This window comes from Mastomys coucha, unplaced genomic scaffold (assembly GCF_008632895.1).
Source record: "Mastomys coucha isolate ucsf_1 unplaced genomic scaffold, UCSF_Mcou_1 pScaffold22, whole genome shotgun sequence".
Classification (NCBI taxonomy): Eukaryota; Metazoa; Chordata; class Mammalia; order Rodentia; family Muridae; genus Mastomys; species Mastomys coucha.
In genome coordinates, this window is record NW_022196905.1 from 247854805 (window position 1) to 247866723 (window position 11919).

An 11919-nucleotide genomic window follows, 5' to 3' on the forward strand; every position below is an offset into this window, starting at 1 on the left:
GATAGTTGTGGTACACAGTAAATAAATGTGCTTGAATGTCTCACCACGTAAGTCAGAAGCAGCGGCTATGATGGTGATTACTTCAATGTATGGCAGTATGCCAGAGAAAAGGACCACTTGGATAAATTCACAGTTAGGACATCTATGGGTCCTAGAGATTGATTCTGCCAAACTTAGTCTATAGGTAGATTTCCTAGACTCTGAAATCCACACCAGTGGGAGCAGACCATAGTTCAGGTAGGACCCACCATTTGCCAAGTTTACCAAAGACCCGCACCATCTTTACTCCAAGCCACCCAATGGCTACCCATCAAACTGAGATAGGAAAAAGGCGCAAACACCAAAAGGAAAAGCTAGTAGTTTATATAGATTGATATATAGATATATAGATATTGATATATATTGTGTTTACATAGTCCACAAGTTAAATGCAGGTATCCATAAGAAGAGAGCATTAACAATAAAAATACAATCTGTGTGTAGCCAAGTACAGAGACTTAAAATGGTAAAACAGCAAAAAGGATCTCACAAAAGTACAAATATACAGTACAAATTGATTTATTTAAAACAGTTACAAAAAAGCACAACAAAATAGAGATTATCCTTAGAATTATTAATGCTTTGTTAAAGATCAGGTAGGATTAGAGGGTAAGAAATGGTATTGGGTGGGAGGAGCACCTGACTAGTTCTAAGGCTTTAGATACAATGCAGTTGATTACATATTAATTCAGCCATTACATACTGGGGATAGTGGTTGGGGGAACCAGTAATTTATCTACAGGGAACTCCTACACAAACCAGATCCATCCAGACCTCCCCAGTGCCATTCTTCTCTACTTCTTAGGACTCTAAAGCCACCTGGATGACAAAATTCCCATCCTTCCTCCACCCCATTACCTATCCATTTATCTTCCCTCCCCTAAGGTGCTATGCAAGCTGAGAGCAGTCTGCTCTCTGCAGCTGGAACATATACTGTTTTGGCTACAGGGATCCTGCGTGACTAGGAAGTGTGTAGAGGACAGACTTATTTTAATACTTCAAGATAGCTGTGAGTACAGTCAGTCTCTTCCCCAATTCAATTCAACGAGTGCACTAGGAAGCAAATGAGGGGTCCACCCTGCCTTCAGCAATACCAGCAGCTCACCAGCCCTCACCATTTACAAGTACATGTCCCTGGCAGGGCTGGGGTGGGCATAAAACCAGTTATTAGTTCTCTCTCTGAAGTTCCTAAGACCCCCTAACATAAAGACAGACGAAACGCTTGCAAATCTGACATTAGGTAAAGGCACATGGGCTACCGCCACACACACTGCAGGCAGGAACCCAGTCTGGGGCTGTCTTTACTGCCAGGCATTTACAGTGGAATGGCTTTGGGATCACACAGACTGTTGAGTTTGCAATCTACTAGGGAAAGATCTAGGCTTAACAGGAGAACTAACAAAGAAACCTTTAGTGTGAAAAGTGCATTTATTACTATTATTCCTGCTGAGAAGGCTCAGCAGGGCAAGCCATACCACCTCTCCGTCTGCTCCAGGAACTGTGCATAGTCTGCAGGTAAGGAGAGAATGCAGCCAACTCTAGCATCAAGGGCCAATGTCACCCTAGGCCCAGACCAGATTTTTGGTCCAAAGATGGATCCTAGAGTGGAAAAAACAACTGACAGCTGCAAAGACCCAGATGCTTATTTTATTATTGCATAATGTGGGAGACCTTTCCTACCCTGGGGAAGCTAGAAGGTGAAGGCTTCCAAGCAAGGGCTCACAACATCCATCCATAGTAGAATTCAGCTCTTCAACTGTAGTGTTCAATTTTTCTGATCTAGAAAGTATAATAGCTTCAGTGTAGTTTAGTAAACTTAGTCCTAGGAAGTTAACATATTTCTAAACCATAGCCTTTGTCCTGCTCACTTCTAAGACTGTGGCCTGAGCTCCCATGTTCAATTGGATCAGTCTGGTTATCTCTACCCCAACGGCCTGAGCCTTCCCCAATACCCATCTTCAGCTCACACCACTGTGACCACCCAACTCTTCAATATTCCTGCTCAGTGTAGGTTTGAATTATGCTACCATCCTGTTCTCTTAAAATGCCTATAATACCCTCTGGTAAAAATAAAATGAAACCCAACTTGAGGAGCTATTTCAGCCAAACTTCACTTTCTCAACCCCAGAATCAGGCTAGACAAATGCACTGGGATGCTGGCTCAAGCACTAACTCAGTTTCTCATGTTCTGAGAAGTACCATAAAAGCGAGAGAAAAGACCTGTTTATTTTTGGAGCCTAGGGGTTCCTGAGCGCACTGCAGCCACATCCTTTCCAATCTACCAGCATGTCGACGGCATTCACACCTTCCCTGTTCAGTATGACTGCTATGCAGCCATGCTGGCAGAACACAGGTTAAAAATGGACAAGATGTCTGAGAGTCTACATGGCCAGAGACATAAAGGACAGGAGCTAAAATGAGCAACAGGCAGGACAATGAGCAAACAGCAGTGGCAAAGCAGCACAGAGCAAACAAAGCCCACAGTGTTAAGACCAAATGGGACTGTAAGTGTAGAGGGTCAGTCCAGCTCTTCTTGGGCTCCTATTGAATATAAGCGCTCAGCTCTGAGGACCCAAACCCGTTCCCCACTTCTCATCATGATAAGGATGCTCATCATCCTTTACCAAGTTCCCCTTCTGTATTGGCATAGGTATTTCTGATAGTTTCAGATAGCAGTTCTTTCTCCAAGTTTTGGGGATACCCTAATATTAACTAGAACCAGGCTGGTCTTTGTCAACTGCCCAGTCCCCCAAAGCTGACAGCTAACCACTGAAATGCTCACTCTAAAAGTCATGTCTCTTACATACTCAGGTTAAGTATTGCCACAGCTCTGACAAGCATTAGCAGTTTCTTTTCTAGGGTGCATACTTCAGGAAAGGTAGCTCTCAGCAAAATCAAGTTACATATGCATGGCGCACATTAGGGAGTTGCCATTTTTTATCAAACAGGGATAAGAAAACCATAGCACAAAGGTCAGTGCCCAATTTGTCAAGGCCCTCAACAATTTCTTTTTCCAAGGATTCAGCTACAAGCAGCCCAAGTAGAGAGCGATTTGACTTCAACTACTAGCCAATTACATGTTTGCCCCATGAGGAAGAAGCTCAGTGGTATCCTGGGTAGACATTTCTCGAGCATCTACAGTGCATGTCACTAAATTCCACAATGAACCTTCTGAGGAAGGGGGCCTTGTGAGAAACCCACATATGCAATAATACCTAGGAATGAGTTGTTCATGAAACAGTCGAGATGAGGCCTTCTCCTACGGCTCTCATCTGAGAGAATTCCTCAAGACAACCCCACAGGCCCCCACTGTAGGAAACAAGCCAGAGAAGCAGCAGAGAATGGGGACAACAGAAGGGGAAGGATGTGATCCCCACTGCAGCACAAGGTCGGTGCTTGATTCTGACATAAACCAGACTTCAGTACTTGCAGTCAGGTTAAGCAGCTTCCTTTGAATGCCCCCCAAAAAATCTCGCTGACCAGGTATCTGCTCTCAAGGTATCACACAGAATGTAGGATTTATAGCAAACTAGCCAGTTTCTTGTCACTCTGTTCCCAAAGAGAACAACCTTTAGCACCTGAACACTAAGAATGACTCCATTCTCAGAACTTCCCCTCCCCCCAGGAGGTAGGTAAGATTATTTATCCCCATTTGGCAGCTGGGGAGGAAGTGAAAGAGAGATCACAAGACTTGCCTTAAGTTTTGCTCATACTTCAGAAGTGTAGGACTCCTGATGACAGGCCAGGTCTTGGCTGGTCCAAGTCTATCTATGAAGGAAATGCCACAATCATTCCCTGGGAGAAGTCTAACTACATAGCTGGGTGGACAATACCCTGAGTTGCCTTCAAGAGTCTAAAGAACACCCCCCCCCCAAAAAAAAAACCTTCACAAAAAAAATTACTCAACCACTTGAAAGTTGATGGGGGGAGGGGAACCTAAATCCTAATACCCAATGGAATCCTACAGTCCACGCTGACACTACTATGAGCTGTAGGGAAATGTGGGAATAAGACAGATGGTAGCAAATACAACCAAGATAGAAAATACTCTTTCTAGAAGAATCCACCACCATACAAGGAAACATCTGCTAAGATGTTACAAAGACTATTCTAGACTTTCAGAGCTGATATTGGGAGGGTACAACTTAGGCCAAAATGCTGAGAGGCAATGGATTGCAATGGAGGAGGCTAAGTAAATCCACTGGAGTGAGAATGCCCAGCCTAGGGCATGGTTTCTTTCTTGTTTCTCCATTATATTGCTGCCAGTGGAAGAGGACATGATTTTGAGTTTCTAAATATTAAAATTATAGCTGATAGAGAAACCAGGGACCCTTATACACCAAAAACTAGAGGTCTTAGTGGACAAAGGCAGTGCAGCTACACATGAGGCCCAGGTCAAGACACCATGCAGAGGTCAGGCAGCAGAAGGGTAGGGGCAGTGCAGGCACTAAGGCACAACATAGACAGACAATGGAGGAGTGGAGGTGCCTGGGGGAAAGATCCTCCAGGTCTTTCTGGAGTTACTACTACAGACTGAATGAATTATCAAAGTGGGCCTGACTGGCTGAGTGGGAGTTTAGGTTAGCCACCTTTCAAAAGCTTTGCCTAAGTCCCAACATCTATCAGTCAAATCTTTTCTCCATAGGCCTGACTGGGTTCCTGGCAAGGCAGTCCTTCATTCTCAAACCTGAAGGGGCTTCTCTCTCTCTCTCTCTCTTCTGGCCCTACACTGCTAGAAAGACTTATAGCAAACTGGTGAGGTGAGATGGGAACGGGCAGAAGCAAGGGACCAAGCATAGTTCCGTAGATCATGGTGCTCCCCACCCCAGACCCACCATAAACATCTGTAACAAAATCACCCTTTAAAGTGCACGTCTCTCACAAGAAGAGTTCTGGGTGGGAACCCTCTTATTTTCAACCATTGGGCCTCCTGCCCTCCCACCACAAAGGAGGGGAGGGAGACAGGAAAAAAAAGAAAGAAAACAGTTTTACTGCTACTATAAGCTGTGATCATCATATTTGGCTCTTTCTTTGCTTCCTCCCTCTGCCACCTGCTCCCAAAGCCTGTACTTTCCCTTGTAGGAGCCAGGGATGAGTAGGAAAAAACAGGGAGGCCCTGATTTTGGAATGTGTCTTATCCTATGTGCACTCCTACCCTCTCTTGCTCCAGGCCTGCAATTCCCCATCTCAGCACCCTCTAAAGCTGTCCTGAGAGGGTGCCATGGGGTAATGAGCAACACATCCTGCTTTGGGAGGCTGTCTTAATGCCTATTTCCCCCAAATCTCACTGCCAAGAGAGCCATTCTCTGCTTGGCATGTGCAAATCCTCTCGATGCTCATGGTGAGGCTCACCTCTGGGGAGAAAGCCCCAGTCCTGTTTGGGAAAGAGGTTCATTTTCCTGCATTGGAACGCCCTTCGATGGACAGTTTTACCTCCTGTGGAATGAAAGAGGGACGGAGCAGCGCAGCCCGTGCCTCCTCCCCTTGCATGCTGTATCTTTGGAAGCTTGGGGCTGGCCAGCAGGCCTGAGCACCAGGCTCAGGCTGGGAGGGCTCTCCCACCCGGGAACCCTCTCCTGAAGGCTGGTTCTTCCCCTCGCTGTCACATAGGTCTCTGGGCCCCAAGACCGTCCTCTCAGGCCTTTCTCGGGGAGTACCCAGCTGCCCTGGGGGAGCACAGCTGGCCTGAGAAACTGAGTTACTGTTCAAGCTCTGTAAACTGATAGAGATGCAGACATCTCCCACCTGTAGCCGATGGCAGGGCAGAGAGAAGAGTTGTGCAGTCCGCCCAGGGCTGCAGGAGGACCAACCCTGGCCATATACAAAAAAGGGGTGCTCAGGGGGCACCTCAATGCTCACTTTGCTCTGCTGTTCACCAACCACGAAATGCAGCATAACAAATCCAGGCCACTGGCTCTCCTGAATGTCCACAACTGTGCTAGAGTCAATCTTCAGTCCCCCACTCACTTCAGCACTGCGCACAAAATCCTGGGTTTGGAGATCCTCTACCCGCTTCAGCTCCCCTGTAGCCAGTTGAATAATGGCGCCTTTCATGAAATGGGAGGGCAAGTGGGAGGAGGTAACGGGAGGTGGCGTTGGCTCCTTGTCTGGGAAGGTGGCTCTGGCCTGCAGGTCCAGACTGGATGCCACCAGGATCTCTGAGCCCACAGGCAGCAGGCTAGGGTCAGTTCCAGTGGGCACCAGGTTGCCATTGGCTACAACCATTGCTTTGGGTAAAGGTCTGTGTTTTACTGGTTCCTGATGGGACTGAGGGTAGAACACACGGGCCTGACTTTTCTCCACCAGTTCTGTAGGATTCCTGGTTGACCCTCGTCCCTCACCCTGATGGTCAAGGGTATGATGGGATAGGTTAAGAGGGCTGGGTTCATCTTTCCTCTGAGCTGCCACCACACGATAGTCCTGAGAAGCTAAAGCGCCGACTACCCGCTGGACCTCTAGGTCAGTGTCTGGGGTCCCTCGATGTGCTGGCGCCGCCACCTCCACTCGTGGAGTCTGAGAACCTGAAAACAACTGTCCATCCACCACGCATTCTACCACTGGCACCAGTCCTTGACCTTCACCCTTGCTGCTAGTGGAGTCAAGGGCTTCACTTTCTCGTCTTACACTTCGCTCTCGTTGTCTCTGTCCATTGGCAGCAGCTGCTTCCAGAGCAGACTGGCCCTCCTGAGGAGTAAGAATGGGGCTGGCACCTGCTGTTGAAGTTTCATGCAAGGTATATCCAGCAGGTAGCCTAGACATTTGATAATAAATGGGCATCCGGCCTGGAGCAAGATCCAGTGGTTGAGTATTTGAGTGATGCGGCAACTGGCCGGGTGGGGAGGTGGCAGAAGAGGATTTGTTAAATGACTGAGCTGGGGATGTGGCCTGTGGGGGAGGAGCAGCTTCTTCTGCTAGGAGTGAGGCATATGGCACAAAGTGTGGAAGGTGAGTGGTCGCAAGGTTGGCAGACGGAGAAAGGAGAGGACTGGGTAGGAAATTAGGTGGCACAGCATAAGGAAGGCTGTAAGGAGACCCAATAAACTGCAGTGAGGTGGATGGGAGCTGAGCATAGTGGACTGGGGGATAGTGGATTCCCGGATGTTGAATCAGTGAAGATGCTACATTAAATGTGGGGGGTAAGGGGCTCATGTTCACAACAGATGGGAGGCCAGTTGGTGAGAAGGTGGCAGGTGGCACAGCCACCTTGTACAGCATGCCATACTGATCTACCGTCAGACCAGTGATGGCCTCAGTTCCATCACCCCCGAGGCTGACTCTGGCTCCCGTCTGGCTCTGCCCAGCCACCACAACCCCTCGGGACCATTCAGAAGCATCACTGGAGGGTGTGTGGTTTGTGGAGCAGCTGGTAGTTCTTCCCATATCCTCGCTGGTCACAGGGAGGTCTCGTTTCTTTGGTGGAAGGCATTCTTGACTCCGCTCATGAACAGGTTTCATATTGCTTTGTGGTGTTCCTGGAGCCTGGATGGAGTTTACTTGCTCCTTCAGGCATCAGAAGTGACTTCTCTGTGGTTTCCCTGCACCCCGCTCTGCTGCTGGCTGTGTCCACATCTGCTAGGGAATAAAACCAGAGGCAGAGAAAAGTAACCTAGGGAATCAAGTCAAACAAAGCATCAAGAGTTACACCCAGAGCAGGGTGGCAGTGGCATGGTGGCGTGGTGGCATGGTGGCGCACACCTTTAATCCCAGCACTTGGGAGGCAGAGGCAGGTGGATTTCTGAGTTCAAGGCCAGCCTGGTCTACAGAGTGAGTACCAGGACAGCCAAGGCTACACAGAGAAACCCAGTCTCGAAAATCCAAAAAAAAAAAAAAAAGAGTTACACCAAAGACCTAAGGAGAGCAGTACAAAATGGAGGTGAGAGGGGGCAGAGAAGGAGGCTGCCTGCTCACCTGTCAGCCTATCACAAGAAGACAAGAGGGAGAAAACCACTAAGAGCTACAAGGATGCACAGCCAAGATACATAAGTACCCCTAGGGCTCCAAAATCTCTTCCCCACCACCTACTGGGTTAATCATGCTTTTCCTGAGGCCCTTCCCTCTTCTCAGTCTGCTCCCTGGAGCAGGGCTGGGAGCACACGTCTGCTACTGGCTCTTTCCTAAATTTCTCCTTTTGCTATCAAAGACTAATGTGCCATCTTCTTTCCCTGAATGTATGACCTCATTCTTGCTTCCTTTCCCCAGCTTAATTTGGGTTATGACCTCACCTTCTCCCATCTCTTTAACCTAAGACTGGCTAAATTCATGTTACTAAGTGCTGAGGTTTGTAAGCCTTGCTCCCTAAACATATTATAAAATGGAGTGGTTTTGTTGTTGTTCAAAGAAACTCTACATTCCAGCTTTGTCCCCGTGAGAAGAGTGACTATGGTAGCTTGCTCTATAGCTTGCTTCTCTTCCACCCTCTCTGACGAGCAACCAAACAATTCTGACCTCCAGTCTAAAAGACTTCTTTCTTCTCACTGATCACCTTCAATTGGCCTTCTTATTCTCTTGTTTCTTTTGCCAGAGCCTCCCGCCCTACCCACTGTAGCTCTGCTCTGGGTATTAAGTCACACAATTCTATTTCCATGTCTCCATACTTGGAAGTTTACTTCTCTCTCCCCTTTCTTAGTGCCGCTTTCTATACCTCTCCCCGCCTTTTTTGTTTTTACCAGGCAGGGTTTTTCTGTGTAGCCTTGGCCATCCTGGAACTCTTGCTCTAGAAACTAGGCTGGTCTCAAACTCAGACATCCTCCTGTTTCTGCCTCCCAAGTGCTGGGATCAATGGTGTGTGCTAACACACCCAGCTTCTGTAATCACTTTTATCCACTGTCAAAAAGTATCGTTTTAGAACCCTTGTGATGGTGCATGCATATGGTTCCAGCACTTGAGAGATGGAGATAAGAATTTAGAAGTTTGAGGTTACCCTTACTGAGATACTGGCCTTAATGAAAAACCAGCCTGTGTTACATGAGAACCTATTTTGTTTTCTTAAAAAAAATAAATAAACAAAATCAGAAAGCATCTTTTTCATATGAACACTTCAATGCATATAAACTTTGACAATGATTTTTCCAATGAGGCTGAATTCTGTTTTTCCAATGTCACATGCCAGGGTTGTTTTTTTCTGAAACAAGGACTCCAAAGTGCTTGTCTTACCTGAGCTTCTGGTGGTGCTTCTGAGCAGCTGCAGTAAGTGTCCTCCCCTCTGGTTTGGGAGTCTAGAAGACATAAGGCTGAGGTAAGCTGGAGGCAGATCTCTCCAGGGCCATCATGAAAGGTAATTCCAAAGCCACCAAAAAACAAACCAAACCAAAAAAATTGAACTTCCTAAGTTCTTGCTTCATTTGCAACCCAGTGGTAATAGCACATTTACCCCGAGTGCCCAGGAAACTGAAGCTTAAAAAAAATCCAGGGCTAATGAGATGGCTCAGTAGGTAAATGCACTTGCTGACAAGACGTGAGTTCTATTCCTGGGACCCAAGTTGCAGGGACTCCTAAAAGCTGGCCTCTGGCTTTCATACACAAAACCAAAACAACAACAAACAAAACAAAACCGAAAAAAATCTCTTACGCTTTAATTTTTGTAAGACAACCCTGGAAAGAAATTTCCATGTGTTAATTTCAATGGTTCCTTTACCATCCTATTCTTCATTCTCTACCCCACTCCCCAATGAGTAAGCTCATTTCCAATCCAAATTTTGCTTAAATGCACAAATGAAAACAAGAGACTTAATACTATCTGCATGTGAGCAATGAGAAGATGGGTGGTTCTGCTTTATTAAGGGCCCATGAACACACAGATGTAAAGATTATTTAAATAAGAAAGCTGTCACTAAACGAAAAGGAACAATTATTTATGTTTCTGGGGCAGAAAAAGAGGTCAAGGGGGAGTTACTCAAAGTGAAAGCTATATTAACAGATTTTCTAAGTAAAAATAAAAACTCCTGTGTGTTTTCTACATGACAACTTCACACTAAGTACTGAATGAATCGTGAAAGAAAATGAAAACGTCATTTTGCTTCTATGTAGCTAACAATGGGGAACAAAACTATTACTAAGCTACCAATATCTGAATCTACACTTGCCAGAAACATCAATAATTAAAGAACATGGAGTTTCAAGGTTCTGGATGCAGCTCAATTGGTAAAGTGCCTGCCTAGCATGCATCAAGCCCTAGGTTTGATCTCCAGCAGCACACAGATTGGAAATGGTGGTGGACACTTATAATCTTACTACTTTTGAGGTAGAAAGAGGAGGATCATAAATTCAAGGTAATCACCAACTACATTCGATTATATAGCAAGTCAGAAGTCAGCCTGAGCTCCATAAGACCCTCTCAAAACAAAACAAAAACCAAAACCGGGGCCAACAAAGTCTTAACAACTCAACTAGCAGTACTGACTAGTACCAAGAAACAGCCTGTTCTGTCAAAGTCAGAATACTGCAAGCTCGATCCAACTGAAGGCAACGTTTACTTAAGATAGGCATGGTTCAAGGGTACAAAAAAAAATGGAAATGTGGAAAAACAGATTCCTAAGGCCACAAATAAATCACAAGGTGGGTAAAAGTCACACATTCATTCTTCATCAAAGTTTAATTGACGGCACTTAGCTTTCTTTCATTTTCTTAATTCCCAAAAATGATGCTTGCCCTCTGTAGCTAAAAAAAAAAAAAAAAAAGGTAAGGAAAAATCTGTGTATGGGTCACCGAGGAGTTAGCAAACACAAGATAATGAAAGGACGGAAGGAGGCAAAAAGAAAGCTCAGCCTGCCCACCAGGTTCCCACAAGGCAAAACACTTCAAAATCTGAAACCCGGGGGTGGGTGTATGGAGCAGCTTTGAAGAATTTCTCATGAGAAATGACACAACTTGTGAACCTAACTGAGCTAAGGGGCAACGGAACCATTCCAGAGACCTGCCAACGTAGCCGAGAAGGCAGCTCCTCTTCACGCAAGGAATGGAATCAAGAGACTGCACACTGAGAGGGACCCAAATTCACTGAGAGAGGTGCGCCCCACAAAAAGGGAGCAGCCTGGTAGAGAGACCAGGGATGATGGCTTTTGATGATCCTTGTTCCGACACGGGTGAAGGCCTGACCTGGGGGATTCTACGTTTAGGGAGTCGGGGGTCGGACGTGGAGCTGAGGCCAGGCCCCGCTGGCGACGCTTCCTTGTTTGGGGGCCCCTTCCCGCCCTGAGAACTCGGACATCCTGGCCCGCGGGGACGACACCGCCGGGGCATCAGGGCCTGAGGCCGCCTCTGGGCCAGGCGGGAAAGCAGCATTCTAGAGGGCTAGGCACGGCCTCTTTCGCTCTCTCTGCCCGCTGTTTAGGGGGCCCTCGGCCGGGGTGAGGCAACGGGCTTCTAGGGGGCCCTTCCACTAGAGCTCCGAACCAAGGCCTGCTTGGCCTCAGGCCAGCCCAGCGGCCACCGCTGCAGGCGACACTCACCGGCCCATCTCACGGAGCTCCCAGGACTCCTCCCGTTCGTCCCGGAGCCGCCGCCACCGCGGCCGCCGCCATCCCCGGCCCCGGAGCCGCCCCACACCCAGCGGCCCCCCCCCAAGGCGGGCGCCCGGAGATGGCGTTAAGCGCATCCCGCCCCCGACGCGGGAAGATGACGTCACTCCGGCCTGGGACCGCCGCCTACCTCACGAAGGAGGAAACTGGCCGCCTGCCCATCATGCCCAGCGCCCCCCTTTGGTGGGAAAATGAACACCTATCCCACTGAACGGGTCTAGTGAATAGGTGATGTTTCCATAAGCTCCCAGACCTTTATTCCCTAGAGAAGTTTTCACAAGCTATCACTAGAAATCCAGATAGGGGAGATCCCTGAGGAACCCTGTTTAGGAAGCCCCAGAATTTACTGGAATGGAAAGATGGA

General features: G+C 47.6%; 1 protein-coding gene across 4 annotated transcripts; it reads right to left on the reverse strand.

Annotated features, from left to right (window-relative positions):
* Window positions 1-347: 347 nt before the first annotated feature.
* On the reverse strand, window positions 348-11640 carry Atxn1l (ataxin 1 like). 4 transcript variants are annotated; one of them, XM_031341399.1, is made up of 5 exons: window positions 11487-11638; window positions 9193-9254; window positions 5785-7608; window positions 3735-3807; window positions 348-1818 (listed from the first exon to the last, which is right to left on the reverse strand). In XM_031341399.1, the coding sequence occupies exons 3-4, from the start codon at window positions 7492-7494 to the stop codon at window positions 3754-3756; spliced, it is 1764 nt and encodes a 587-aa protein (XP_031197259.1). In that variant the 5' UTR covers window positions 7495-7608; window positions 9193-9254; window positions 11487-11638; the 3' UTR covers window positions 348-1818; window positions 3735-3753. The 4 variants fall into 4 exon arrangements, with proteins under 4 accessions (XP_031197259.1, XP_031197260.1, XP_031197258.1 ...); XM_031341400.1 differs by lacking the exon at window positions 3735-3807; XM_031341398.1 differs by lacking the exons at window positions 348-1818; window positions 3735-3807 and having other exon boundaries at window positions 4328-7611; window positions 11487-11640.
* Between the last annotated feature and the right edge of the window lie 279 nt (window positions 11641-11919).